Genomic DNA, 27,770 nt, shown 5'->3' on the forward strand with positions numbered 1-27,770 from the left:
AATTTTGTGTGAATTCATAACATTGTTTGAATGAGGTTTATGAGAGCAGTGCACAATGATCAATTTTTTCTTCAATAGTGTATAAAGTACAAGAAGTCATCCTAAAACTGTAAAAAGTATGTGCAAAATTGCTTTTGTATATAGGCAACATGATGTACCTTTCATTGTCTAGGGGGGAGAATTCTTGCAAGACAATTAGTTTATGTATGCTCTAAAAAAAGTCGTGCCTTGGGTTTACCTTAACTGGGTTAAAATTTAGTTGACACATGGAAAGTTGAATGTGGTTGTTAGAGTCTTATGGCTATGGTGTGTGCAAGATTTCACGAAACAGAAAATTTCTTTTTCACTAGAGATGGTGCTACAAGATCAAAAAGTAAGTTTTCCATAAAACTCAGAGTTGTGACTTGCATATATTTTATACGGGTTGCTTTTGAACATGTTTTCCTTATGTATTTTTTTAGGGAGTACGAATCCATGCATCTGTGAGGAGGACACTAATATATAAATTCCAGAGTCAGATATCTGAAGGTCATGTGTATTCCATCCAATCGTTTAGTGTGACATCCAATTTAGGATCTTACAGAACAACTAAACATGCTTATAAGATTAACTTCCAATATGGAACAAAGGTATCTTTAAGGGCTAATGAAGTGGTACCACAAACTAAACCACATTACACCCCTCTTTCACTGCTTTTTGCCGATGGCTTTGACACCGATTTTTTAGTGGGTTAGTTAAATTAACTTTTCTGCTGGTTTTTTGTATCTTTTCAATACAAGTTTTCTGTTATTAACTTCGTAGTGTTTGATGCAGATATAATTGGAGTTCTGACTGGAGTTGGCACAGAGCGGGAGTTGACAAAGGAAGGAAAATTTACCAAAATGAATGTCATCTCCATAGATTGTGATGGGTAATCTTCTAACTTCTATCCACTATTTTTTTATAATGACAATGAGAGCAACCACAGGGATAGGTGTGATTGGAGACAAAGAGTTGAAAGGAATAATGACAATGAGAGCAACCACAGGGATAGGGGTGCGAGCAAGCAGCAAGAAGTAAGTAGAAAGAAAGAGCATGGAAATGGAAGAACTGTTGTAGATGCAAATCCTCAACGACAGGCAACGATCCCAGGAGTTAACCTGATTGGTGATGCATCTAGTTTGGGCAAGAGTGGAGGTGTTTACATCCCCCCCTTTAAGATGGCGATGATGATGAAAGAAGTTCAGGATAAAAGTAGTGTAAAATATCAAAGGTTAACGTGGGATGCTCTGAGAAAGAGCATAAACGGGTTTGTAAATAAGGTTAATGCTACAAACATAAAAAATATAATTCCTGAATTGTTTTCGGAAAACCTGATCAGGGGAAGGGGACTCTTTTGTCGGTCATGTATGAAGTCACAGATGGCTTCTCCAGGATTTACAGATGTTTTTGCTGCCTTGGTTGCTGTTGTTAATACAAAGTTCCCTGAGGTGGGGGATCTTTTGCTAAGAAGGATTGTTTTGCAGCTCAAGAGGGCTTATAAGCGGAATGACAAGGTATGTGATTATTCTTCTTATTCTTAGATCAAGTTTTGCTTCTAATTTACTTTTATTTGCCTTTTGTTTTGCTACTGATTTGTTTTTTGTTTGTCTTTCATCATTTATAGACTCAATTACTAGCAGCTGTTAAATTTATAGGGCATCTGGTGAATCAGCAAGTATCTCATGAGATTATTGCTCTTGAGCTACTCACAGTTTTACTCGAGAAACCTTCTGATGATAGTGTTGAAGTAGCTGTTGGTTTTGTGACAGAATGTGGTTCAATACTGCAGGATCTCTCACCTAAGGGCCTTCATGGTGAGTATTCCCTCACACTATATTTCTTTCTGATTGCAGAAATATGCTAATGCAAGACACTTGTGTATATGTGCAAATGATGCTTGAGATAACTTTCTGTCATTAAATTATCTGGCAAATAAGATTTTATAATTTGCAGGTATCTTTGAGCGTTTTCGTGGAATTCTTCATGAAGGAGAAATTGACAAACGTGTTCAGTTTCTCATTGAAGGCTTATTTGCAATAAGAAAAGCCAAGTTTCAGGTACTTCCTTTTTTTTTGGGATAGGAATAGCACATTAACATAATAACACAGAATTCAACTCTTTTAAAATCACTTTAAAGGAATAGTTTAAAATTGAAATGTGTTACTTTCATTGCATTAACAGGGCTATCCAGCTGTTCGTCCTGAACTAGATCTTGTGGAGCAGGAAGATCAGTTAACTCATGAAGTCTCCTTGGACGAGGAGATAGATCTTGAGATTTCCATTGGTATATTTTGTTTTGAGAAGTTTGTATATGTTTCTTATCTGTTTGATTGTTGTCATTGGTCATTTTGATTTCTTTATTTTCTATTTTGTTTTTTTCTCAGATATATTCAAGCCAGACCCCAATTTCCTGGAAAATGAGAAGCGTTATGAAGAGTTGAAGAAATCAATGCTGGGTGAGGACTACGATGATGAAGAGGAAGGCATGGATGCTGAGTCAGATGAGTCCGATGAAGAGTCCGATGAAGAGGATGAAGAACAAATGCAAATAAAAGATGAAACAGAGGCAAATCTTGTCAATCTTCGAAGGACCATCTATTTAACAATTATGTCTAGTGCTAATTTTGAGGAAGCTGGTCATAAGCTTCTGAAAATTAAGCTAGAGCCAGGTCAAGAGGTGAGCTTGGAATCTCTGCTATAACTTATTTTCTTTTGCTAAATTATCTACATGCTTCCTTTTTCTTATTGTAAATTTTTTAGTATGTTAAATTTATATTTTAAGAACATGGTTGAACTTCAGAAAATTGAATGCTCTCTTTCTTTATGTCTGCCTTGTATAAACTCACTAATTTGCCAATTTGTATTTTGGCACTTGTTGATCTTTTAGATTTGAATTTAACTGAGTACCGCATCGGTTCAAGGTTATTTTGTTCTTTAGTTTTTATTATCTGATTTGATGCTCTTTATATGACCAGTACATCAATGCCTAGCTGTTGTAAGCTATAACTATCATTAAGCATAGACTGCATCTATAAGTAGTTATTCAGATTGAACATTTTCAAGCTACAATGTATCATTCTTCATTGTTTACGTTATGCCTTCTCTGCTTATTTTTTTAACTAACTATAATTTGGTATTTTTATAATTGGTGGTAGATGGAGTTGTGCATTATGCTTTTGGAATGTTGCAGCCAAGAGAGAACCTATCTCCAATATTATGGTCTTCTGGGACAGCGTTTCTGCATGATCAACAAAGTACACCAAGAAAATTTTGAAAAGTGCTTTGTGCAGCAGTACTCCATGATTCACCGACTTGAAACAAATAAACTGCGTAATGTGGCGAAATTTTTTGCTCATTTACTTGGCACATATGCTCTACCTTGGCATGTTTTTTCATATATACGGCTGACTGAAGAGGACACAACTTCTTCTTCACGTATATTTATTAAGATTCTCTTCCAGGTATTGAGAATCAAAATCAAGTATTTCTCTTGTTTCTTTATGCACCTGCATACTATTTCTCCAAGTTTGATCTGTGTGCTTTAGAAATATGCATATAATGAGACCTGGAAAATATTTTCGGTTTCTTGTCTTCTAGATTGTGTAAATTATGCACGCATCTGTGTGTGGAAGATGTTGATTACTGTTTATATAATGTTGCAGGAGTTAGCAGAGCACCTTGAAATCCGGCTGCTAAAGGAGCGGTTAAATGATCCAACTATGCAAGAATCTTTTGAATCCATATTTCCAAAAGATAATCCAAAAAACACACGGTTCTGCATTAATTTCTTTACATCCATTGGTCTTGGTGGTCTTACCGAGAACCTACGTGAGTATTTGAAGAATATGCCACGTCTTATCATGCAACAACAAAAACAGGTTTCAGAATCTGAATCAGATGATGGGTCAGGGAGTTCTGATTCATCGGATTCTGGAACAACTAGTTCAGACTCAGATTCCACTAGTTCTGATGAGAATGACAGTGACAGAAGACAGAGAAAGCGGAGGAGAATGTGAAGGAATTATTCAGATCATATCTTCGTACAGAAATTATTTAGGCATCACTTCTCTCAAAGGGTCATTAACTTTTAAAATTGATGGCCAATTTGCGAAGACAATACTTATGTAGATGGAGAAAAGTGTATGAGAAGTAAATACATTCCCTAGTACAATACCTTAGACATACCCGTGACTTACTTCGTGGTTTGTAATTTTTTGGAGGTTTTAAAGGCAAAAAAGTATGTTCCATGATCTTATTCTCATCTCTTAAAAGGCAAAAAGTAACTAAAAGACACTAAAACTCATAAATTTAGAAAGAAAATTAAGTTGGGTGCAATTACTTCCTGCACCAGATTACTGCACCAATTTCATTATGAAAAGACTAATTTTAAAATAGATTATGATCTCCTTTTTTAAAATATGTTTCTGATTTTTTTAAAATGAAAATTTTTGTATTGTGGATTTCGATTTTTGTTTTTAAGTTTTTATTTTTGAAACATAATAATTTTTTCTGAAATGTATTATTTTTAATTTTGGATTTTTATTTCTGGAATGAAAGATATTTTTGAAAATTTAAAACTATATAGGATATATAGGATGCAGGTTAAAAAAGATTGGGTTTGGGTGTAGAAGAATTTGCCTTAAGTTGATTGTTAGAAAGTGAAAAAAAATTGATCATGAAACTTAAATATTTAGAGGCTATTTCTTCTTTCATCCCATCATATTTCTCTCTCTCCATCTCATCAAATAAATAAAATTTATTTAATGATCAAAATATCTCATTTAATTCGCTTTTATTCCAGAAAGTTCTTTAAAACATACTCTAGAAAATTAATCTTAAAAACATATTTTGAGACTTATATAATACATTTTAGAAATTCTATTCTGAAAAACGTTTTTTTTTAAATATATTTTATAAATTTCAGAAAATATGTTATGAAAATATTTTGAAAAAAGTGATTCAAAAGTATTTTTAAAGGGGTAGAGCACTTTTTTTCCCAAAATTGATAGGATATGAAACACTCATATTTCGATTTTTTCCAGCCCAATCCTTTTGATATCATTGATTCTGACACTAGTAGAATTCCATAGTTGCAGTATAAAAAACAAATTAAACTTAATTTCTAAATAATTAAAATCCTAAAAATTTAACTATCACATGTGCATTTTTTTAAGTTTCATGAATTAAAAATGATTATAGTTAAATAAGATAATTAGGAAAATATGAAGTAATATGTTTTGAAAAAATTAACATGTCACTGTCATACGCATCAATATTTAATAAAAATAATAATTATGAAATAAAAACTTTATCTCCTTAATCATTACTCATTTGTTTCCTCACCCGCTTAACAAATTATAAGGATCATTCCACTCAAATTAGTGAGTTAGTTTATTTTGATTAAATATTTTTTTTTCAATAAATTTTTCTTACACAAATTTTAAGAAAGATATATTTCTAAAAAATAGCTATTAGCCCATCTCTAAGTACTTATATTTTTTTTTCTTACTAAGAACCTATGCATGTTAAGATGGAAACAATTTTAATTAGACCACTTTTTTTACACACAAAATGTACTTTTATATTTATTATTAATTAGCCTTATAATTAAAACATTAAGGATGTAAAAAAGTAAGTTGCCAAGTTGGAAAGGATATATGTTTTTTTTAGGCATGGTATATATTAATAATGTCTAATTTAAAGAATAAAAATCAGTGATGTATAAATTATACCAAATTGAAAATGTTTGAAAGCAAAAGAAAGAAAGAAAAAGTCAAATTTACATCATTTCATTTTTGTTTTGGTGTGGGATTTTGTAACATTACAATTTATAAAAGAAAATAAATAAATAAACCAATATCTAAATTCATATAAAAATAAATATGAATAGAATGACTCCACAAGTTTCCTATAGGCTATATCCATCCTAATATTTTTTTTATGAGAATATTATCCAGATTTTGAGAAAAATAGATTTCATTTGAAGAATACTTCTACAAAACAAAATACCAAAATGAATAAATTGAGGAAACAAAAAATGCATTATCAGAAAAAATCATATTGTCACTTGTTAATATATGAGTAATTAACCTTTGATATATCTAACTTTCAAACACTTGTAATAACCAATCCAAATGAAACGAACACAAACCATTGAATAACCAATAACATTTTGATCTTTCTATAATGGTGTTACCCATAACACGAGAAATTAATTAATAAGAAAAAAATAATTATAATATGCATTAAAATGATTAAGTGAGTAGACAAAATAAACCATAATATTTATTACATTTTATTTTTTTCAATTTTACTATTTTTTCCAGTAGAAATCAATTATATCCTATGTAGCACATACACTGACATGAACACTGATGCGACACGGATACGGACATGAAGATATGTAAAATCTTTAAAATGTAGGACATGAATCTATATATTATATAATTATAAATTATATATTTATGTGCACAAGTATGTTCCAGATTATTTTTTATAACATAAATATGTTTTTCATGACTAATTCACAAATATTTGTTTCTTATTTTTATAATCATAATAACACTTTATACAATAAAGTTTGAATTTTTAGAACACCAATACAAGTCATCGATACAATTCATAATATCGTACTTAGCATTTGAATGATGCTATATAGTAGGTTTGCATTATTGAAATACGAGTTTGATGTGTAATAAGTTAATGAAACTTTGGGTGAAAAAAAAATACTGAATTTTCTTAAGAATTAAATTCAATTAATGACAAACTTTAATTACTAGTTTCATTTTACACATTGTTTATATACTAAATAAATTCAAATTAATAAAAAAATCCAATTGATGTTTAGGGGGTTGATTCCTATAACATATAACTATTAAACATGAAAAACTTCAAAATATTATCAACTATACTCACTTGCATCATTTGAACAAATTTCATTTTTGAATGAGTTTTTTTTGAAGTAATAGAACAGGTAATAAGACATATTTTTTTTAAACACTGCCCATACACATACCAATCACAATTTTTTTTTAAAAAGTAAATCAGAAAGTTGTGAATCTCTAGTTATGCTTGCTTAACTCAAATTTCTTTAATTTTTTTGAATCTTTTGATAAAATAATATGTATTTTTTAATATTTTCTCTTGTTTTTTATTCTAATTATTTGTTTTCCATTTATCAAACTAATCATAAGATGAAAAAGATAATAAAATGTTAACCATAGCAAAGAAGAAAATGCATGAAAAAATTTGTAAAACTTTAAAAAAATATTTAGCTTGTATTGAAATTTTTTGATTGCAAGCTTAGGAGAGCAAAAGCTGATATCTGAATGTAATTTGAAAAAATCACGGGGAAAACTCATACTGTGTCTATGACAAATTATACCTAATTTTATTAAGCTGTATAGGTGTTAGTTCAACCAAATATTTATTGAAATAGATAATACACCATTTTTTTAAAATTAATTACTATATGTATTATAGAAACTCAAATAAAAATTATTTCAGAATATAAAATTCAGAATACATTTAAATTACGTAATATGAGATATGAAATAAATATAAATATGAAAATATGTATAATCTATATATGGATATAAATTTATATAATATATAATTACAAATTATATAAATTAATATAAATTAGGTAATATGACAGAAACTGATAAAAATATAAATACAAAAATATATATAATCTTTAAATATATATAATTTTTAAAATTTAAGATATAAAAGATATTGTAAAATATGAGATATAAATATGTAAGATATATAAGATATTGTAAGATATGAGATATAAATTTATATAATATATAATTATAAATTTATATATAATATATAATTACAAATTATATAAACTGATAAAGATTTGTTTTGAAATCAGTTTTTTAGTTTGATTGATTAGTGTAAATGGCAATTGTTGAAGATTTGTATCCCTCGGAAAACGACCTTTTGTACGAAGAGGAGTTGCTTCGAAACCCTTTCAGCCTTAAGCTATGATGGCGATACCTAATTGCGCGTTTGGAAGCTCCGTTCAAGAAGCGCTTCGTCATTTACGAGAGGGCACTGAAAGCGCTTTCCGGAAGCTACAAGCTGTGGCACGCGTACCTCCGGGAGCGCCTCGACCTCGTTCGCAACCTCCCCGTTACTCACTCTCAATACGACACGCTCAATAACACCTTCGAGCGTGCCTTAGTCACCATGCACAAGATGCCGCGAATTTGGATTATGTATCTGCAAACCCTAACCAATCAGAAATTGGTAACTCGGACTCGCAGGACCTTCGATAGGGCTCTCTGCGCCCTCCCAGTCACCCAGCACGACCGTATCTGGGAACCTTATCTTGTGTTCGTGAGCCAGAAGGGTATTCCCATTGAGACTTCTCTTCGGGTTTATCGCAGGTATTTGAAGTATGATCCCTCTCACATTGAGGATTTTATTGAGTTTTTGCTTAATTCGAGTCTCTGGCAAGAGGCTTCTGATAGGCTGGCTTCGGTGCTCAATGACGACCAGTTTTACTCCATTAAGGGTAAGACCAAGCACCGGCTTTGGTTGGAGTTGTGTGATTTGCTCACACGCCATGCCAATGAGGTTTCTGGGTTGAATGTGGATGCTATCATTAGGGGTGGGATTAGGAAGTTCACTGATGAGGTGGGTAGGCTTTGGACTTCGCTTGCCAAGTATTACATTAGGAGGGGTTTGCCCGAGAAGGCTAGGGATGTGTTTGAGGAGGGTATGTCTACTGTTATCACGGTCAGGGATTTTAGTGTTATATTTGATTCTTACTCGCAGTTTGAAGAGATCATGCTTGAAGAGAGCATGCTTGCTTACAAGATGGATGATGAGGGTGAAGAAAATGGCTTTGAGGAAGTAGAAGAAGAGGATATTCGTTTCAGAGGAAGATTGGCGGAGGAGGATTTTGAGAGGAAGATTTTACATGGGTTTTGGTTGAATGACAAGAATGACATAGACTTGAGGTTGGCTCGGTTTGATTACCTTATGGAGAGGAGGCCGGAGTTGGCTAACAGTGTGCTTTTGCGTCAAAATCCTCATAATGTAGAACAGTGGCACAGGAGGGTGAAGCTCTTTGAAGGGAATCCTACCAAGCAGATACTGACTTACACTGAAGCGGTGAGGACGATTGATCCCATGAAGGCAGTGGGAAAGCCTCATACTTTGTGGGTTGCGTTTGCTAAACTGTATGAGCAGCACAAAGATCTTGCCAATGCCCGTGTCATATTTGATAAGGCAGTGCAGGTGAACTACAAAACCGTGGATAATCTGGCTAGTGTCTGGTGTGAGTGGGCTGAAATGGAGTTAAAGCATAAAAATTTCAAAGGAGCACTTGAGCTGATGAGGCGGGCTACAGCTGAGCCATCAGTTGAGGTGAAGCGAAAAGGTACTCCCAATTCATCATTTCACATTATCTTCTTCTTAGGTTTCGGTAAAAATCGACCCAAACTTTTAAGTTTAGTTTGGCCATTCCTGACCATTTTAAATCAACTTTAGCGGATTAGTTTTTGTGTTCAATTGAAATATATATGGTTTGTAAATGCTGTGTCTGTTTCTAGTCATTCAATCATTATTGATTTCCAATTTAATGATCTACTTGATGAAAATTATACTACGAAAGTATTCATCCAAGAACAAGATTTACATGAAAATATACACAGCCAAAGCCACCAAAAACCCTAGTAAAGTATAAGCTATGACTTCAATTTCACTAAGATTTCTTCAGCTAACTTTGAGATTTCTTCTGCTTCTGTTTGTCTATTCTGCTTCGTGGTTTAACCAATAGACCTGCGTTTGATTGTTGTGGTTCCTAAGAAATGATTTCTTGGGAGAAAAGGGATTTTTGAATATTTCTGGTGCATAAAGAGTTGGCTTACATCTGGATCAGTAGTTTTTCTGTGTCCTAGTCCTACTAGGAATTCTACATTTAGATGATGTAGTAAGAATATAAGATAATTATGTTTGCATTTGATGCTGTGTTCCTTTATTCAACGACAATGTTCAAAAGATAAATATGTTGTGGTTAATAGAGTGTGTTTTATGACCAGTTGCTATGTACTATATGCAAGGCTTTGAAGGGCTTGTTGTTGTGATCCTGTTGGCATGTTGTTAGTGTCAATAAGTTTGTTTGGTGTATGCAGAATTTAATTGCTTTGCTTATTTGGATTCTTATAAGTGAAGGGGTTAAAGCTACTTAGTGGGCTGCAATTTTTTAGACCTTTGGTGCTTTTTAGTCCTGTTATTGTGTGTTCAAATGCGACCTTTAACATATCGTGCTAAATGACTTTTTATTAGTTTCTATTATAGAGTAATAAGGGTTACTATTTGCTTATGAGCACTACTTGTTTCTCTAGCTAGCTTTGACAAGTGTAGGATTGTGAATTTAGTAAAAGGGTAGGATTTAATGATGGTAGTTTGGCCATACATTTTGTAGTGTTTACTATTATGGTCTCATTCTAAATGGCCATGTATTCTTGTTAAATTCTTGGTTGAGTTTTATAAAGTTAAGGATACCAGAGTCCAGAGCTTTATATTTTGGATGAGCTGCTTGATTGATATGTAGTAGTGCAGTTCTATTCTCTTGCATGGTAAAAAATATATGTATGAAACTACCTTTGATTTCTTCTACTGACATGGTATCTAACGTTTTAATGAGAGTCATTATTTGCTTATCGGCACAGCATGTTGCTCTATCTAGCTTAGAAAAGTGCTGGATAGGTTTTGGGTAGGATTATTGATTTGTAGTGTGATGACCATGTAGTTTCATTATATATGGTTCTGTTTTGCTTTTGAAATTCTGAGTTACCACATCCTGTGAGTTAGAATGCCGATGGTCTAGTTGTGCTGTTACATTCCCTTATTACATGATAAAAAATAAATGTATGAAATTATTTTTGGTATTCAGCCGTTGCTATTGATATGTAATTGCTTTAAGAATATTCTACATGAGCATGTTCATCTTAAAACTTGTTTATAACTGGGTTATGGTTTAAAATAGCATGGAAAAGTGGTTTATAAAAAAATTATAACTGGTTTATAAGAAAATGGATTGGATTTTAAATTCAAACCTATTTAAGTAGTTTTGTTTGTATGCTGATCAAATTTATTAAAATCCAAATCATCCCGACCCTAGAGATGTTGTTATAGAGGGTGGACTAACTTTTAAATTGCCTTATGCTTTATTTTAGTGGCTGCGGATGGAAATGAACCAGCCCAGATGAAGCTACATAAGTCCTTGAGATTGTGGACATTTTATGTGGATTTGGAGGAAAGCCTAGGTTCTTTGGACTCTACACGTGCTGTTTATGAGCGAATTTTGGATTTACGAATAGCCACACCACAAATAATCATCAATTATGCATACTTTATATGGGTAGGTTGTACTGTTTTTGTACTGAAATCTTTTGGATTTTACTGACCTGATTTTGGCTTATGGACAATTTCTTTCATTGATTTATGCAGGAAAATAAGTACTTTGAAGATGCTTTTAAAGTTTATGAAAGAGGAGTAAAGATATTTAAGTACCCTCATGTTAAAGACATATGGGTTACATATCTCTCTAAATTTGTGAAGAGATATGGAAAGAATAAATTGGAGCGAGCAAGAGAATTATTTAAAAGTGCAGTTGAATCGGTATGCACAATTTATTTATTTATTGATAGATTTCCAAAATCTAAGTTTTCTTTAAGTGCAATTTCATCACAAGTTTTATATGATGATCCTTTTGCAAGATATAAGAGTGTCAAAGAGATGGATTGGATAAATTCTTAGTCTGATTAATGGATTAGATAAAATAATTCATTTTAAGATTATTTTTTTAATAAACAATTGAAATATCCAGAAAACAGCTGAAAAGGGGAAATTCAATCTCTCCCAAACACTCTATCCATATTCAATGGATGTATATCGATCCATTAAAAAAAAAATATTTTAAGAATTAAATAGTTTTTATTTGTAAAATACTCTTTCTATTCTATACTCTCTTTCAAAAACAATTTAGTATACAACTTTATCTCTATGTTTTTAAGTTAACTGTCTAGTTTTTATTTTGTATTTGTTAGTTAAATGGTGTGCTTTTTATGCAATAAGGATTCCAATCACAGGTTCTGTTATGTATGTAGCATGATTGAGAAAAACAAAGTTTTTTAGTTAACTGTCTAGTTTTTATTTTGTATTTTTTAGTTTTGGTGTGCTCCTTATGCAATTAGGATTGCAATCACAGGTTCTGTTGTGTATGTAGCATGATTAAAGAAAAACAATTTGTTGTGTCATTTTGGAACCGAATATTGATTGCAAGAGGGTAGAGATAGCAGTAGACGAGAGAGTATTAAAAAATTAAATATGATAAAGTTATTTTGGATTAATTTTGATCCATCATGTATTAATTGGATGATCCATTGAATTTGAAAATAAAAAGCAGTGGATCCATTTAATTCTACAATCCATTCAATCTGATTCAAGACTTTTTATTTTAACAACGATGAATTTGATTAGATTTTCAATGGATGTAGACGGATCATGTGTTTGGATATGTTTGTTACCTTAACCAGATTGTTATGCATCATCCTAATCCTTCTTTTGGATCATGCTTGCCAAACAGGCCCCAGCTGATCAAGTAAAGCCGCTTTACCTGCAATATGCCAAACTGGAGGAGGACTATGGTCTAGCAGGGGAAGCTATGAAGGTTTATGATCAAGCAACAGAAGCTGTTCCTGACAATGAGAAATTAAGCATGTATGAAATATATATTTCTCGTGCAGCTGAGATATTTGGTGTGCCCGAAACAAGGAGGATCTATGAGAAGGCAATTAATATCTATGAGAATGCAATTAAATCTGATATTTCGAATAAGGATCTTTTGAATAAGGACATCAAAACCTTGAGTTTGAAGTATGCTGAGCTGGAAAAAAGTTTGGGAGAAATTTACCGGGCCCGTGAATTATATGGATTTGCATCTAAATATGCAGATCCACGGTCTGATCCCGAGTTTTGGAATAAGTGGCACGAGTTTGAGGTTCAACACGGGAATGAAGATACTTTCAGAGAAATGCTTCGTATTAAGCGAAGTGTGTCTGCAAGCAACAGACAGGTTACTTTGACTTTTCATATTCACTTTTATATGAGCCTGTAGCCTTGATATTTGCATATATTCTAATTTTCTATTGTTTTTCCAGACACATTTTCTAATGCAGAAGGATCAAACTGTGAATCTTGATGAAGCCAAAGACAAGTTGAATCAGGCTGGGATCCCTGAGGACGAAATGGCTGCTTTAGAAATGCAATTACCACCAGCAGCTGACAATACAGTGACAAAAGATAGAAAAGTTGGGTTTGTGAGTGCTGGAGTTGAATCTCAGTCTGATGGAGGGATAAAAACTAGTGCAAATAACGAGGATATCGAGTTACCAGAAGACAGTGATTCTGATGACGGTGATGATAAGATTGAAATTGCACAAAAAGATGTTCCTTCTGCTGTGTTTGGTGGTTTGATTAGAAAGAGAGATGAGGATGACAAGAATGGAGAGATAGATGCTGCAAAAGATAAAGATAACGAGAATCGGCTTGGTGCTCTTGAGAGAATAAAGAGGCTAAAACGAAATTAACTATTCGGTTGAAGTACAAAACAAGTACATGGTTGCTGATGTAGATTTGTCAAAAATAGAAAAAAAATTGTCACAATTTAATTTTGCAGCCATGATTTGTACCTTTAAGTCAATTGCATGGCTGATACTGGGTTAATACTGTGTAACTGGGTTCTTACTGCACATGGCAGCATTTAACATCCATGAGTCAAATCTGGAATGAAAAAATTAAGTTTGTCATTGATCAGGTCTGTTGAATCCAGTTGCACAGTACTATTATGTTCTTTAAATTTGGATCCTATCCATATCCCTAAACTTTTTGTTAAACTCTTTTTCCATGATGTATATTGGATTGTTACTTGGAAAAAATGATGCCTTGCAATCTTATTCTGTTAATAATTTATTTGGACATGCTTAAATGAGGAAATTCTGGCATGATAGGATGTTGATCGATGACCAGTTTTATGTAGAAAATATGATGACTTCATGGAAACATTAAACATCTTATCAGGAAGTAGAACAGGAGTATGTCAACATCAGAGGAACCTCAACCCAGTTAAAAATGTGATAAATTTAACTATTCGTTAAAATGAACTTTGTTGGTTAATAATTAAAGGGAGAAAAAATCATCTTTAAAGTCACATGCAAAAACTATTCCACTATTCAATAATCAAATGATATTTGAGAACATATCCACTAAAATTATAACAAGAAAATTGACAGTTATAGTGTGAATCGATAAAGGAAAAATAAAAAATTGTACAGAACCCAGTTATATGATACATATAATAACATATAACTGACTGTAAATGATATACCACGGTTACAAAAACATAAATCTTACTACATCCTATGTGTCCTAAACTAAAATAACAAAATATCTCAGGTAATTTATTATGCCATTTTGTTAAAAATGTCTTACATTACTAATCTATTTTACAACTATAAAAAAAAAGTACTAAAAATTAAAAGATTAAAATTCATAAAAAATTTAATATGATGAAATAAATTTTTGTATCAACATATAAAACAAAACGATATACGAAATATGATAAAATTTATTGACTTAGAAAATTAACAAAATAGTATAAATTGTAAATTTTATAATTAATTGTTACAATATATGGACACACTCAAAAAACAAGCACATACAGTAGGAAATTTCACATGTGCATTTTTTTGAGTTTCATGCATTAAGAATAATTATAGTTAAATAATATAATTAGGAAAATATGAAGTAATATGTTTTTGAAAAAAGAAATTAAGATTTCACTGTCACACGCATCAATATTTAATAAAAATAATAATTATGAAAATAAAAACTTTAAAATTCTTTTCAATTTTAATTAGACCACTTTTTCTAGACACAAAATGTACTTTTATTTTTATTATTAATTAATCTTTATAATTAAAACATTAAGGATATAAAAAAGTAAGTTGCCAAGTTGGAAAGGATATATGTTTTTTTGTAAGCATGGTATATATTAATAATGTCTAATTTAAAGAATAAAAACGAGTAATGTATAAATTAGGCCAAATTCAAAATGTTTAAAAGGAAAAGAAAGAAAGAGAAAAAAAGTCAAATTTACATCATTTTCATTTTTGTTTTGGTTCTGGGATTTTGTTGGATCAGAGGGTTTCATTCTTAACTGTTTCAGTAACGTGGCTCATTGTTTCTCCATTAATCACATAATGTTTGGTTTGTACTCTTTTTTTTTTTCCTTTTTTTTAATTTGTTCCGTTTGTGGGTTGACTTTTGTCCGTTTAAACTGTGTGGACGTTCCCAAGACCAAAGTCGGTGGGCTAATATTCAAAGTTTCAAACTTAGTTTCTTCTTTTCACATTCTTTTTTTATATTTTTGCAAATAATTATTTTGTGTTCTTTCACATATTTATCTTTTAGTTGGAATGGTTAGTTTAACGAGGAGCCACGTGTTACTTTTTTATGGATGAGAAAGATTTATCAAAAGTATTTTATATCCTTTTAATTTTGTTTCTGGTGGACTGTAAATTAGAAAGAAAAAAAGAAAAAAGAATGTATAATTTGTATCTCTTGTAGCAAAAAGAAAAAAAAAATTGATCAATTTTTAAAATTACATTTGTTAAATCACATTTGTAAATTAATGTCTTTTAAATATACAGTTGCAAAATAATAATTTTCAAATTTAAAATGTGTAAAACTTCCACACACACCCAAAAAGCACAATTCATGCCACTTGATCATTTCAAGTTAATACATGTAATGCAAAACCTTAAGCTTTGTTCCGAAAATCAATCAATAGTTTGAATTTGCACATAATAAATTTATGCAGATTGATCCCAAACACGTGTTTGATAAAGTTTTAATTGATTTAATAATTGTTTTTATGGTTAGTACTGGTACTAGGGGGGAAAGAAATAGAGGAGTAAAAGGATATAAGTAAAAGAAACAATAGAAGAGAAATTAAGTGAAAAGAAAAATAGATATTTATATAAAGTATTGTATAAGTTTTATTAAAAAAAGTTAAAAAGAAAGCTAAAAATAGTTTACTAAAATATAAACTAATTTTAAGGATATGAAAGAGAGTTTTAATTATGATTTTTTTATATATAAAAAGTACCTCTTCTTTTAATATTTCTCATTTCAGTATTCCCTACTACTTAATCTCTTGTGCAACACATTTCTTTATTATATGTATAACCATTTTTCTTTCTCTTCATGTACAACAACATATCTTTCATGCCAAATTCTACCAAGAGTTTAATTATTTTGTATACACATGTGTTTATTAATTATATATAATCTTTTCTCAAGGATACATAACGTAGTAATTCTTTTGTACTGTTCACTGAAGAAACAAGAAGATTTAGGTGGCAAGCGTACCTAAGTGGAAAAAATGAGAAACACAAAAAGAGTAACTAAGAGGAAAGGCCCAAAAAAAAGGCTTTTATGCATGTATGTATAAAAGAGACTTTAACACCAATATTAATCCAAAATTTTAAAATATTAAATTTGTGGGTCTTTTCTTTTCTTTTATATATTGTTTACTTCACTCATCTTCACTTAATTACTGAAACTCCAGATTTAATGTTTAAATTACTCACAAATTTATAATAATTTATATATATATATATATTTAAATTCTTATTTTTAACTTGTGAATTAAGGTGATTGATTAAAAGTGGTTGTGGATAAAGATTGTATGAATAGACACTTGTTTATCATAAAGAACTAAGCAAGTATCCAATAGAAATGTGAAACCTAATATTACATAAGAGAAAAAGGTTTAAAAAGTATTGACCCCCAAAAAATTACAAAGAGGAAGATATCTAAACCTAATTAAGTTCCCCATCTGTTTTTCCTGTTTTATATCCTATCTGGTTCATCTTTAACATGAACCACATATTTGGGATATGGATCAAGCACCTACATATGCCAAAAAACAAACAAAAAATAACAATCATCATCATCACCCTAACCCAACCATAAACTCCTACTGCAAAAGTATCACTGTCTGTCTCCTCCTATTCAAATATTTACACTGTTTCTTCCTTTTTCTGTAAAATGTAACTAATAACATGTTAATTCATTCAGATTAAGCGGCACCGCGGTTAATCATCTGCATGTACTGTTCTAAGGATTGTTGCCTCTGCAACCTCATCTCGTCGTTGAACTTCCGTATGAACGCTTCCACGCGCCGATTCAAATCCTCTTGACTCAGCGACGGCTCTTTCCGCAGCCTCCCGGCGGCGGAAACGTCGAAGAAGGTCTCGTCGGACTGGTTTTCCTGCGATTGGGCGAAGTTGCCGCGGCTCTGCCACGTGTCACACTTCTTCATGTGTCTGCTCAACGGCATGGATCGACCCTCCGTTATGGTCTTCCACGTGGTCTCCAACGTTTCGTGCCGTTTCGCCTTGGCCACCACTCTCAACGCTCTCCCACCTGCACATTCATTGGTCCAATCAACAGCCGCTACATGCAACAACTTGCTAAACGACAATCGCTTCCGCGTTTTCAAAATTAACTGCTAGACACGTTTTTAACGTATGGAAACAGTAATGACAGAATAAATGATCATAGAATATACATAAATCATCATTTATTTATTTATCTTTTAGTCATTATTAAACTGAATAATAATTAGTAGGTTAAAATATATACCTTCAGAAGTGGATTTAGTGAATTTCCGGTGAATGAACCTAGCGGACACGAGAGGCTTCTCCGACGGCGATGGAATCTCCGTTGAGTCTGTTCTCTTGACTTCGATTCCTTGGTGGATTACTTTCTTTTCCGCTTCTTGTTCTTGGAGAACGGGTGAAGGAGGAGGAGGATTTGAATTTGGTTGAGGATTGGAGGAGTGGAATTTGGAGGATGCGACGATGGAGATGATGATGGTGTTGAGAAGGAGGAAGAGGTAAGGAGGCTTGAAGCAGAGGAGGAAGAAGGTCCAGAGGAGAGGGAGGTGTGTGGCTGCGATCGGAAGAGACACTTTCACTCCCAAGGCCGCGAACATGAAGGCGAACCAGAGCAGCAGAACTTTCAGAGAACGCATATTTGGAAGGTTTTGAATGAAAGAGATGAGAGTGAGGTATGTCGGAATGGGAATCAATTTATAGACATGGGGAGGACTGTGGGCCCACACTCATCATTCAATCTCAGCCCTTCAATTCATTATGCCTCTATTCCTTCTTCTACCATTTTTTAATTTCCATTTATTTATTTATGGTTTATAATGGTAAAAATGGTAACTCAAACATATTTCATCTCTTTTCTTTTAATGGTAACCCACCCCTCCATTTTCTTATTGGATTTTGATAGATATTATTTTTTCTTAAATTTTATCAATATTTTTTTAACTAATGATCTCTAGTAAACATCAATAAAAAATAGTTATCTGAAATATAATACTACTAAAAATAAACACGGATAATTTTAGTCTTAAAGAAAATATTTGCAAAAAAGATAAAATAGAAAATACAACACACAAACCTCTGTTAAATCAATAATGTCTCGATCTTAATTAATTAAGTTCATTATATTTGAACTAAAACTGAATTAAAGAAAAAAAAAGTATAATTTTTTTAAACTATTACTTTTTAGGTAGAATTTTAAATAATCTAATTATATATAATTATTTATAAAATTAGAAATTCATTATCCAAATAACATATTTTAATAATAAAGTATTTTAAATTCTTTATAAAAATAAATGATCTCTTTAAAAAAATTATCCTATCACATAATTAAATTTTGTATACCTTGATGATACTATGATAATTACAAATGAAAATTGCTTAATAAACCTGCTATAAAGATAATTGTAAGATGATTAATTAAGAGTTTTGAAATATATGATGAGCTGAGGTAGATTAGTGTATGAGAAAATATATAATAGATATGAAGTAAATGATGAGAGTGGTGGAGCCATTTCTTAATTATGGTTTGCCAAACTAATTGATGTCCAAAAACTTGAATGGTAAAGGTCAGTTCTTTATATTCTATTCTCACCCTTTTCTTTATAAATCAATCTATCTTCAACTAATAACAAACACTATCAAATCAATATTTTGGTCCCTTTTTGGAATTTTTTTAATTATTCAACAACAATTATCTTAAAAAAGGTTTCTAATTTTTATTACGATTTTTCAGAATAATTAAAAGTACAATTTTTTTTTTAAATTTAATTACAATTTCCAATAGTTTATTTAATTACTTCCCCTCGTCCTTAATATAAAACACTTTATTCTTAATATAAAACACTTTTAACAAAAAATTCATATATTAATTAAAATAATTTTTTTTTTGAATTTTTAAGACAATGCTATCAAATCTATCAATGTTATTAATATTTTTTTTTAAATTTATTTATTAATAAAAAAAAGACATGTATGTATAATATTTAATATCAGTAAACAAACGAATTTTTTTATTTATGAAAACTATAAAATGTTTTTTAAAGCTACAAATTTATTTTATCAAAAAAAAAAATTCTGTTTGAGATTTTTTTAGAACAAATAATTTACATTTTTTAAAAGCAAATAATAACATATTTTTTACAGCTTGGTATATTTCACATGAATTAACGAGTCTGGATATTTTCCTCCAACTTATATGAGGTATATATAATAATAAAATAATATATATATATATATATATATATATATGCAGATAATTTGTGTGTGGTTCAAGGACTTCCCTTGCATGTGGTCCGACTAATTTTAAAATTAGTATACTTTATTATTAACTATTTTATACAAATATAAATAATGATACAAATGTAACATATATAACTTTCTATTTTAATAAAATTAATTTATTAAATAGTTTTGAAAATATAACTTATAGAATGTCGTATATATGATTTAATTTAGATGTTACCGTATTTATTTTATTTTTTATAGTTAAGATATTATTTACTAACCATCATAAAACCATATTTTATATTTCAGAAACCTATATCATAGCATTGTTTTATGACAATTATTTATTTATTTTTAGTAATGTATCTCTTTAATAATTTAAAAAAAGTTATCGAAAAGAGAAAATCTCAACTTAACGAAAAAACTAATGAATATTATATGTTTTAGAAACTAAATGTTTTTATATTATTAAAATAAATATATAATTGTAATGTTCTTCCCACTGTTTTAAAATTAATATATAGTTGCAAGCGAAACATGTGCATGGTCAACAGAAACCGCGTCAACACAGACGTTGCCATAATAGCCAATATTAATAATACTCGTTTTATAACTGACTAATTATCTTTTTAAGAAGATTAATTTGTTTTATAATGTAAAAGTATATGATTACATCGATTTGAAAATTATAAGCACTAATGATATTTTTAAAATTTTGAACTAAAATCTTAAGGATATATACTAAGTATAATTTGTTTAAGAAAATTGTCGTAGGTGACTGTGATTATAGTTTTCATGCAAATGAAATGTGGCTGGGTAGAAAAAAAGTGCATTTCTTACTTCTTAATAGGTACATCTTAAAAATAAAGCAGAAAATGAGGAAGAGAAAGAAAGGTGTAGTGAGGCTATAAATTCCCAACAAAGAGGATTAAAAAATGATGTTGCTTTTAAGGTTAGTTAACTATAATATCTGGGAGAAAAAGACAATTTAACCGATTGATAACGACAATGAAAGTTGTTGTTTATTTGGACATTTAAAACCATAATTTTAGGAGTTTCTGGATTGGGATCCTCATCCTGTTGTTTTGGCAGAGTCACGCGAATTAGCCACTTTATCTCTCCAACAGATAAAATGGTCGGTTCAATAAAATTACCACATCCAATATCAACTCACACAACTTTTCTTTAATTCATCCATAAAATTGACTTCTCCTCTTGTTGGTTTCAAGAACGAAACATCCTTGCAATTCCGTCAAAGTCCAGACAAAAACTTATGTGTGATGCTCAGAAGCTAGGTTAAAGGAAGTTTTCAGAAAGATATCCAAAATATAAAAAAAAAGTTATTATATTTTCATGGTTGATGTGATAATATACTACTATTTAATATTGAAATTGTGATATTTTTTCTTCATATTTTGGTTTCATAAGAACTAAACACACAGAGAGCTGATATTGACTACACAAAATGGAAGATCCCAACGTAATAATCATTCTTTTTTGGGTAATATTTAATAAGAGCAGAGCAGGTTTAGTTTAGGTCTTCTTTAGATTATATACGCAAACCATGAGGTTTTCATATAAGAATATGAAAAGCATTAGAAATATTTGAGAAGGTACGTGTCATGATTTGGCAAAGCAGAAGTTATTTGGTGTGAAATTGGTGAAGTTTATGAATATATTATGTGTCGGCAAACAACCTGGGATTTTCATCAGTTTGTGTAGCAAATGGTGGATAATTTCTGAGTGAACAACATAGACCAGACCAAATGGATAAAGATAAAGAAAAGAGAGAAGAAAGTGCAGTTTTGAAATTGAGATTAGTCAATAAGGAAACGTATCATGATTTTGGATAATGTGTAGGGCCCTTATCATTATTTAACTCTCTTAGATTAATGGCAGTTGATAACGTTACAAATTACATCACAGCCTCATTCAGAAAGTGTGAAGTCTAACACGAAGATCATTAAATAAAGAGTGTTTGGTTGAAAGAGAAAGATTAATTATGGTGATGAGAAGCATGTGTTGGTGAAGAACAAGTTAAGGAATGATGAGAGTAACTGAGGGAGTTAGCTTAAACCTTTTGAAGTCAAGAGCGTAGAAAATGGTTACGCTTTTTTTGTAGTATTATTATGCTTCTGCACCGTCCATTTCTCAGCAATGCCCCAAATGTTTGGCTTAGAATGCCACAGCTCAGGTTTAATTAAATTCTACGTTTTTTTTCTTAACAAAAAATCCATTTCTCAATTAATTATAAAACTGAATATGCCATTCCTACTATTTTATTCTTTTCATACACAGTTAAATAGTATTTCGATATAAATTTTATTGTTTTTAGATAAATTAAAAGAAAAATGATAGTTTAATAATTCTTAAAGTTATATATGAGTTTATAAATAAATAAATATATATATATATATATATATATATTAAAGAGTAAATTTAAAATTAAATGATATAAAAAATATTAAAATAATAATATTAAGAGTTGTAATGTAATTATATAAAAATTATAGATTATCAATTTATCATTATTCAAATTAAAATCATAATATCAAAGATATCAAAGACTATACGCGCATTATTAATGAGAGACAATAATAATTTCGAAAAACTTTTAGATAGAATGTAAACGTAGAATCAGTTTATCTTTTTCAAGATATGGGTTCTGATTGAGCATGACCGTATTGTGAGACAGTTGCATCACTCACCTTCACCAAAAATTGCATCTTTTCAAATAGTGGGAGAACTTTGATTGTAAAATGGCTGCTTCTTCCTGCACCTCCGTACCTTCTTCTCTCACCTCCATAAGTTTCCAAAAATACCCTTTTATAATATTTAGGATTATGTAATCTGGAAGTCATTTTTCAAATTTGTAATTAGCTATCGGATTACATAATCCGGAAGCCATTCAAATGCATGATTACTTTTCGGATTACATAATCCAGAAATCTTTTTTAACTTCCGGATTATGTAATCCGGAATTCTTTTTTCAAATGCGTTTTCGGATTACATAATCCGGAAGTGACACAAGAAGGATAAAAATGTATTTTCATTTTGTGTATGGAGGTGCCAGAAGAAGACATGGAGGTGCAGGAAGATACAGTCTTGTAAAATTAAATGAGATAAAAGAAGACAGCTTCATTTTAAGCCCAGACAGGCATTTTTACTTCCCTTTATACTGTAGGGTAGGGAGCTTTCATTAAAGTAGCCAAACAGAAAGTAACCAAGTTTCACTAATAGCATCCCATCCGAATGATCAAAATGAAAATTATCATTTTAAAGAACTCCAGATGCTGTTGCACCATCAGGGTATCTCATTTTCATTATAGGTGCAAAGTATGCCACTATTGGTGTAACTTCTTACTGATGTGCTTAAGAGAGGACAGTAGCTATAACAGAGCGTGTCAAAAAAAATTTAGAGAACAGGCATTTAAAATGGGTGGGTCCTCCACACATATGAGATCAGTGTCTGCATCAATAAATGCTGAATTTCGGGTTAGTGGGATGCGTATCCAAAAGGTCATTAACTATTTAATTTGTTTCCAGATTGATATCTAAGTGGGACATTATGGAAACTGGAACTTGTGCTATTGAGGACTATTGCTAAAAGCAAAACTTAGCATGAAACACCGAGGAATCCAAATCAATGTAGCTAGGCAAAAGAATTCAAGTTTCAATTAATGTATTGATAAGCTATTCCCTGTATCCAAACCATGAAAGTATCTCTGACTGTAACACAGTAATCAGAAACAAACATCATCCCGAGCAAATGGCCATCATGGTAGATAGCAAATTAATAAAAACTAATATCTTTTGGTATGGTTGGGAAATTACAACTAAAAAGAAAACAATACACAGCTAGTGGATGGGCAGCCTTGTACAGTAAAATAACCTTAAAAAAAGAGCAAATACACTTGGCATCAATGTTTTCATGTTTCAAGCGCCACAATAGAGAACTCTTAAATACATATCTGTAGCCTGATGTTTTTAGCTATCATAGTTAGTCATTTTTCTTGTTTTGTCTAAGCATTTTCTCAACTTCTCCACTATATGGTGCAGGATGATAAGCATACTGTTGAAGAACAGAAAAGATAACCATCTCTACACATACCAAAATATTCTGCATTGCTTCCTCAATGTGTTCCACATCTAACCGCAAATGACGAGATTGAATGACGCCAAATTTTGCTAAAACCTCCAGCAACATTCCCTGCACGTGGCAAAGAGAGTTCGTTATTATCAAATAAACAGCCCTAGATGATGATGCAATTATATATGAAGGATAATACAAAAATATACGGCTAGGAAAAGAATGAAGTTAAATGTAAGAGACAAATGGATGGATCAAGTAAATTGAAGAACAAAAAGTTGTAAATGGAATGGAATGGCCCATCAGTTGGGGAATTCTTCTTGATGGAACTGCTAGGATACTGAGGAATGAACAACAAAATCCAAACTAATTCATCATTCAAAATTTGGGACAAAAGTTAAGGGAAATTAATTTCTAACGAAGTTTCAATTTTTAAATAATTCAGAAAGATGTTAGTCTTTAGTTTAGATTTGACATGAGTAGCAAAGAATCTCAATATCAAATTGTCTGATTCATTTCTGATTTGTATTCTTTCCCAATAAATAGACACAGTACAGGGAAGAATATGGGATGATTTTCCCATTTATAACAAAAAATCAATGTTGATTTTCTCTAATTCCTAATTTGCACATTTTAGACTGGATACAATTCTTAGTTTAACACACAACTGTACTTGAACAAGGACGATTCCTGGGCTAATACTCGGAAGGTCTTGAAGATTTATTAAAGATATTTAGTAATTAGATCATGACCATGCAAATTGACTCTATCAGTGAATGATTTAGCTACTTCACCGGCAAAGTATTTACATAAACACTCCCCAAACTACAACACAATAGGAACTTAAGCTGTCCAAAAAATAAAATCCAACCTGATCAAGTGTTTTATAGTAACAACAATAAAACTGACAAGCACTCAGTGAGATCAGTTGCATGGATCAAAACCCACCATATCGTTCTGTTGTAAATCACGCCTATAGTTTTCCTTAGCCTTCTTCTAGTGACTGGGTTACTTTTCCATTTGGTCTACTCTCCTTACTTGGGCTTCTATAAGTTTTCTCATGCCTGAACTACCAAAGGTTGTACCATCTTTTCTACAATAGGTGCTACCTCCATATTTTCCATGTATCCCTAAACCTGTTTTGCCTAGTGTGTTCAGTCATCAAACACAAGACACTCATTTGTGCTACATTGAGTTTTTCTCTTGATGGCTACACCAAAATAAGTAAATAATAAGTAAAATCATAATATAGCCTAATTATTTGTATCGATTCTATAAGTAAAGACATATTTTTTTTTTCTGTATGTAAAGAAAAGACCATACCAACAAGCATTATTATAAGTTCAGCATGTTTTGTGGTTCAAAAATTGCAGTTTCTATATTCCTCTAACAGGGAGGGGTCTGCGGCTCTCTGCTGCCATTAACTCAGATTATCTGATGACTATATAAAGGATATGGAGTTTACCTGCCAAAAGCAGAAGAAAACAATCCCTTTGATACACAAGAATTTCGCTAGAGGTGTGTGTGGTGCCAGTTCTTTAGCAAACACATGGTAAAAGACCACCAGAGAATACAAGGCTAACGACACAGATATGTTGAGGATGATGGTGAATGTCCAGCTCAACCAAGTTGGATACAGCCCAAGTAACTGTAATGAAATCATCAGAATGGAACATACTGGACGGATAACAACAAATTGCCATGTCCAATATTTTAGAAGCTTCAAATTGCGGTAGTTCAGGTGAACAGTATGAGGCTGCAAAAGTTCAATTTACACAATTATGAATACAATGACATCATTAACGACATATACAATAAGTAAATTTCTTGTGAGAAGAACAAATCCATTCTCCTCAAAAGTTTAGCACAGTTCTAAGTAGTCACACCTGAAAAAGTGTCATGGGAAAAGAGTGATGAATTTCCCTGCCTTTAATTTCATCGGGCACAACGTTTCCACTGATTGATATGTTCAAGTAACTATACATCAAAGCCAGAAACTTGGCAATGACCAAAGCTTCATAACATTCTTTAACTGACTCCAAAAAGGTGAAAAACTCCTTGCTTCCTCTAATATCCAAGAGACCCACAAAGGAGACAGTTGCATAAAGGGGAGCCATAAGAATGATGATGAGTATAGCCTTTTGCTCTTTTGGATTCTTCCAATAGAAGAGATGCTGAGACAATAACTGCGATGTGAAATGCATGGAAAGCATAACACAAAACGCAGATCCCATCACAGTAATCTGTGCGGGATTGAGTGTGCTTAGATCTATCATTTCTCACAACACTCTGTCTGAGATGAAAGCCTAATAGAATATTTCAGAACCTGCAAAATAAATTTAAAAAAGGTCAACAAAAGGAAATTAGAGCATCAAAGAATACCCTCAAAGAGAAAACTAAAATTAAGTCCAATACATAATAATAAAAAGCAATATAATTCGCAGCAAGACCAAAACAAGTTTGCTTCATAAGATAACAACCTAGTTCCTCTCGAAATTCAAATAAACAAGGACCACTTCACTTTGGAAAAGACGAGTTTCGGATTCAGCTAACAACTAAAAAGCAAACTTGATTTATGAACAAATCCAATGGGAATAATAGAAAGATGTTGAAAAGAGAAAGCACGAAACACACCTAAATCGACGCGATTCAACAAATGTGGCAGCTGAAGCTATGAAAGGAAGGGTTTAAGATAGTATAAATTAATAATTCAGACACGTGGCACCAATTATTATACGTCACTCTGTGTCAACCATGGCGTGCGCTTATTAGTTCTTAGGGTGATTCGTCAATGGAGACGATGGAACCAGAAATTCAATTTGTAGACTACACTGAAAATTTTATCAATAAAATGAGAAATATTATATTTATAAAATATTATTAATATATTAATAAATAATTAAATAATTGTAATTTATCTAGGTATATATTTTAATTTTTTTTTCAATAAAGATGCATAGAGATGTCTTGTATAAATACAACCTTAAATTGAAATATTTTAATAATAAATTTTACAATATATATTTTCACCTAATACAATCAACTCATACAATTTGTAAGTAAAGAAATTTATATAATATATCAAATCACAAAAAAAATAAACATACATTAAAAAATAGAAATATAATAGTTATTAATATTAATAATGTTTGAACAACATATATGGTTGTCCATATTAAGTTCAACGTGTATAGTTAGCATATACATTTCTTATGAAGGAAGAAGGAATACGTTTTTCTAAATTTTGGGAAATGATAGTGATAGTAAATAAATTGTTATTTTCCATTATGAATGAGAAGTACAAAAAAACCATAGAAAGAAGATTGGGTAAACAATGAATTTAAAATGTAAAAAAAATTTCAAAAATTAGGTATACGTTGAATTAAGAAACTTTTATGAGGCAACACATCAATCCAATCCAGCGGAGCAGAGTGGATGCCAAAAAAATGCACCCTCTTGAATAAATAAGCATTTTTGTGGTTAAATTTCCCTTCACACATATCCCTATCTAAAAAAATTAACAGAATTCCAAATAAAGAGGGTGCATATTTGAATGCACATCATAAATTTATTTTAATATATCATATTTTAAATTCTAAATTAGCAAAAATTACATTTTATAATTAAAATTTTAATTTAATTTATTTTTAATTAGTTAGCGTATACATTTAGTATGAACTGGGAATACATTTGTCTTAATTTTTGAAAATGACAATGATACTAAATAAATTGATATTCTGCATTATGAATGAAAAGTACAGAAAATCATAAAAATAATATTGATGCATATTTAAACATATGTGTGCACATTATAAATTCATTTTAATATATGATATTTTTAATTCTAAATTAACAAAAATTATATTTTATAATTAAAATTTTAATTTAATTTAATTTTAATTAATTAGCATATACATTTAGTATGAAGTAGGAATACGTTTTTCTAA

The 27,770-nt window shown here is 31.0% G+C and overlaps 4 protein-coding genes across 5 annotated transcripts; 2 read left to right on the plus strand and 2 right to left on the minus strand.

The window, feature by feature from the left end:
• Window positions 1–352: 352 nt before the first annotated feature.
• Window positions 353–4,273, plus strand: LOC137833580 (uncharacterized). Its single transcript, XM_068641921.1, has 10 exons — window positions 353–373; window positions 462–729; window positions 814–910; window positions 968–1,535; window positions 1,646–1,835; window positions 1,975–2,078; window positions 2,203–2,305; window positions 2,406–2,698; window positions 3,177–3,482; window positions 3,684–4,273. The coding sequence occupies exons 1-10, from the start codon at window positions 353–355 to the stop codon at window positions 4,035–4,037; spliced, it is 2,304 nt and encodes a 767-aa protein (XP_068498022.1). The 3' UTR covers window positions 4,038–4,273.
• Window positions 4,274–7,890: 3,617 nt separating this feature from the next.
• Window positions 7,891–13,860, plus strand: LOC137832646 (uncharacterized). The gene is made up of 5 exons (XM_068640928.1): window positions 7,891–9,418; window positions 11,220–11,404; window positions 11,494–11,664; window positions 12,632–13,120; window positions 13,206–13,860. The coding sequence occupies exons 1-5, from the start codon at window positions 8,221–8,223 to the stop codon at window positions 13,632–13,634; spliced, it is 2,472 nt and encodes an 823-aa protein (XP_068497029.1). The 5' UTR covers window positions 7,891–8,220; the 3' UTR covers window positions 13,635–13,860.
• A 2,947-nt stretch (window positions 13,861–16,807) lies between these two features.
• LOC137832647 (uncharacterized) lies at window positions 16,808–18,176 on the minus strand. Its single transcript, XM_068640929.1, has 2 exons — window positions 17,755–18,176; window positions 16,808–17,535 (listed from the first exon to the last, which is right to left on the minus strand). The coding sequence occupies exons 1-2, from the start codon at window positions 18,143–18,145 to the stop codon at window positions 17,189–17,191; spliced, it is 738 nt and encodes a 245-aa protein (XP_068497030.1). The 5' UTR covers window positions 18,146–18,176; the 3' UTR covers window positions 16,808–17,188.
• A 5,316-nt stretch (window positions 18,177–23,492) lies between these two features.
• On the minus strand, window positions 23,493–26,665 carry LOC137832640 (uncharacterized). Of its 2 annotated transcripts, none has more exons than XM_068640919.1 (4): window positions 26,458–26,665; window positions 25,710–26,149; window positions 25,289–25,579; window positions 23,493–23,943 (listed from the first exon to the last, which is right to left on the minus strand). In XM_068640919.1, exons 2-4 carry the CDS (start codon window positions 26,097–26,099, stop codon window positions 23,734–23,736), a joined length of 891 nt encoding a protein of 296 aa, XP_068497020.1. In that variant the 5' UTR covers window positions 26,100–26,149; window positions 26,458–26,665; the 3' UTR covers window positions 23,493–23,733. The 2 variants fall into 2 exon arrangements, with proteins under 2 accessions (XP_068497020.1, XP_068497021.1); XM_068640920.1 differs by having other exon boundaries at window positions 26,304–26,483.
• Window positions 26,666–27,770: the final 1,105 nt, after the last annotated feature.

This window comes from Phaseolus vulgaris, chromosome 6, assembly GCF_000499845.2.
Source record: "Phaseolus vulgaris cultivar G19833 chromosome 6, P. vulgaris v2.0, whole genome shotgun sequence".
In the NCBI taxonomy this organism is placed as follows: Eukaryota; Viridiplantae; Streptophyta; class Magnoliopsida; order Fabales; family Fabaceae; genus Phaseolus; species Phaseolus vulgaris.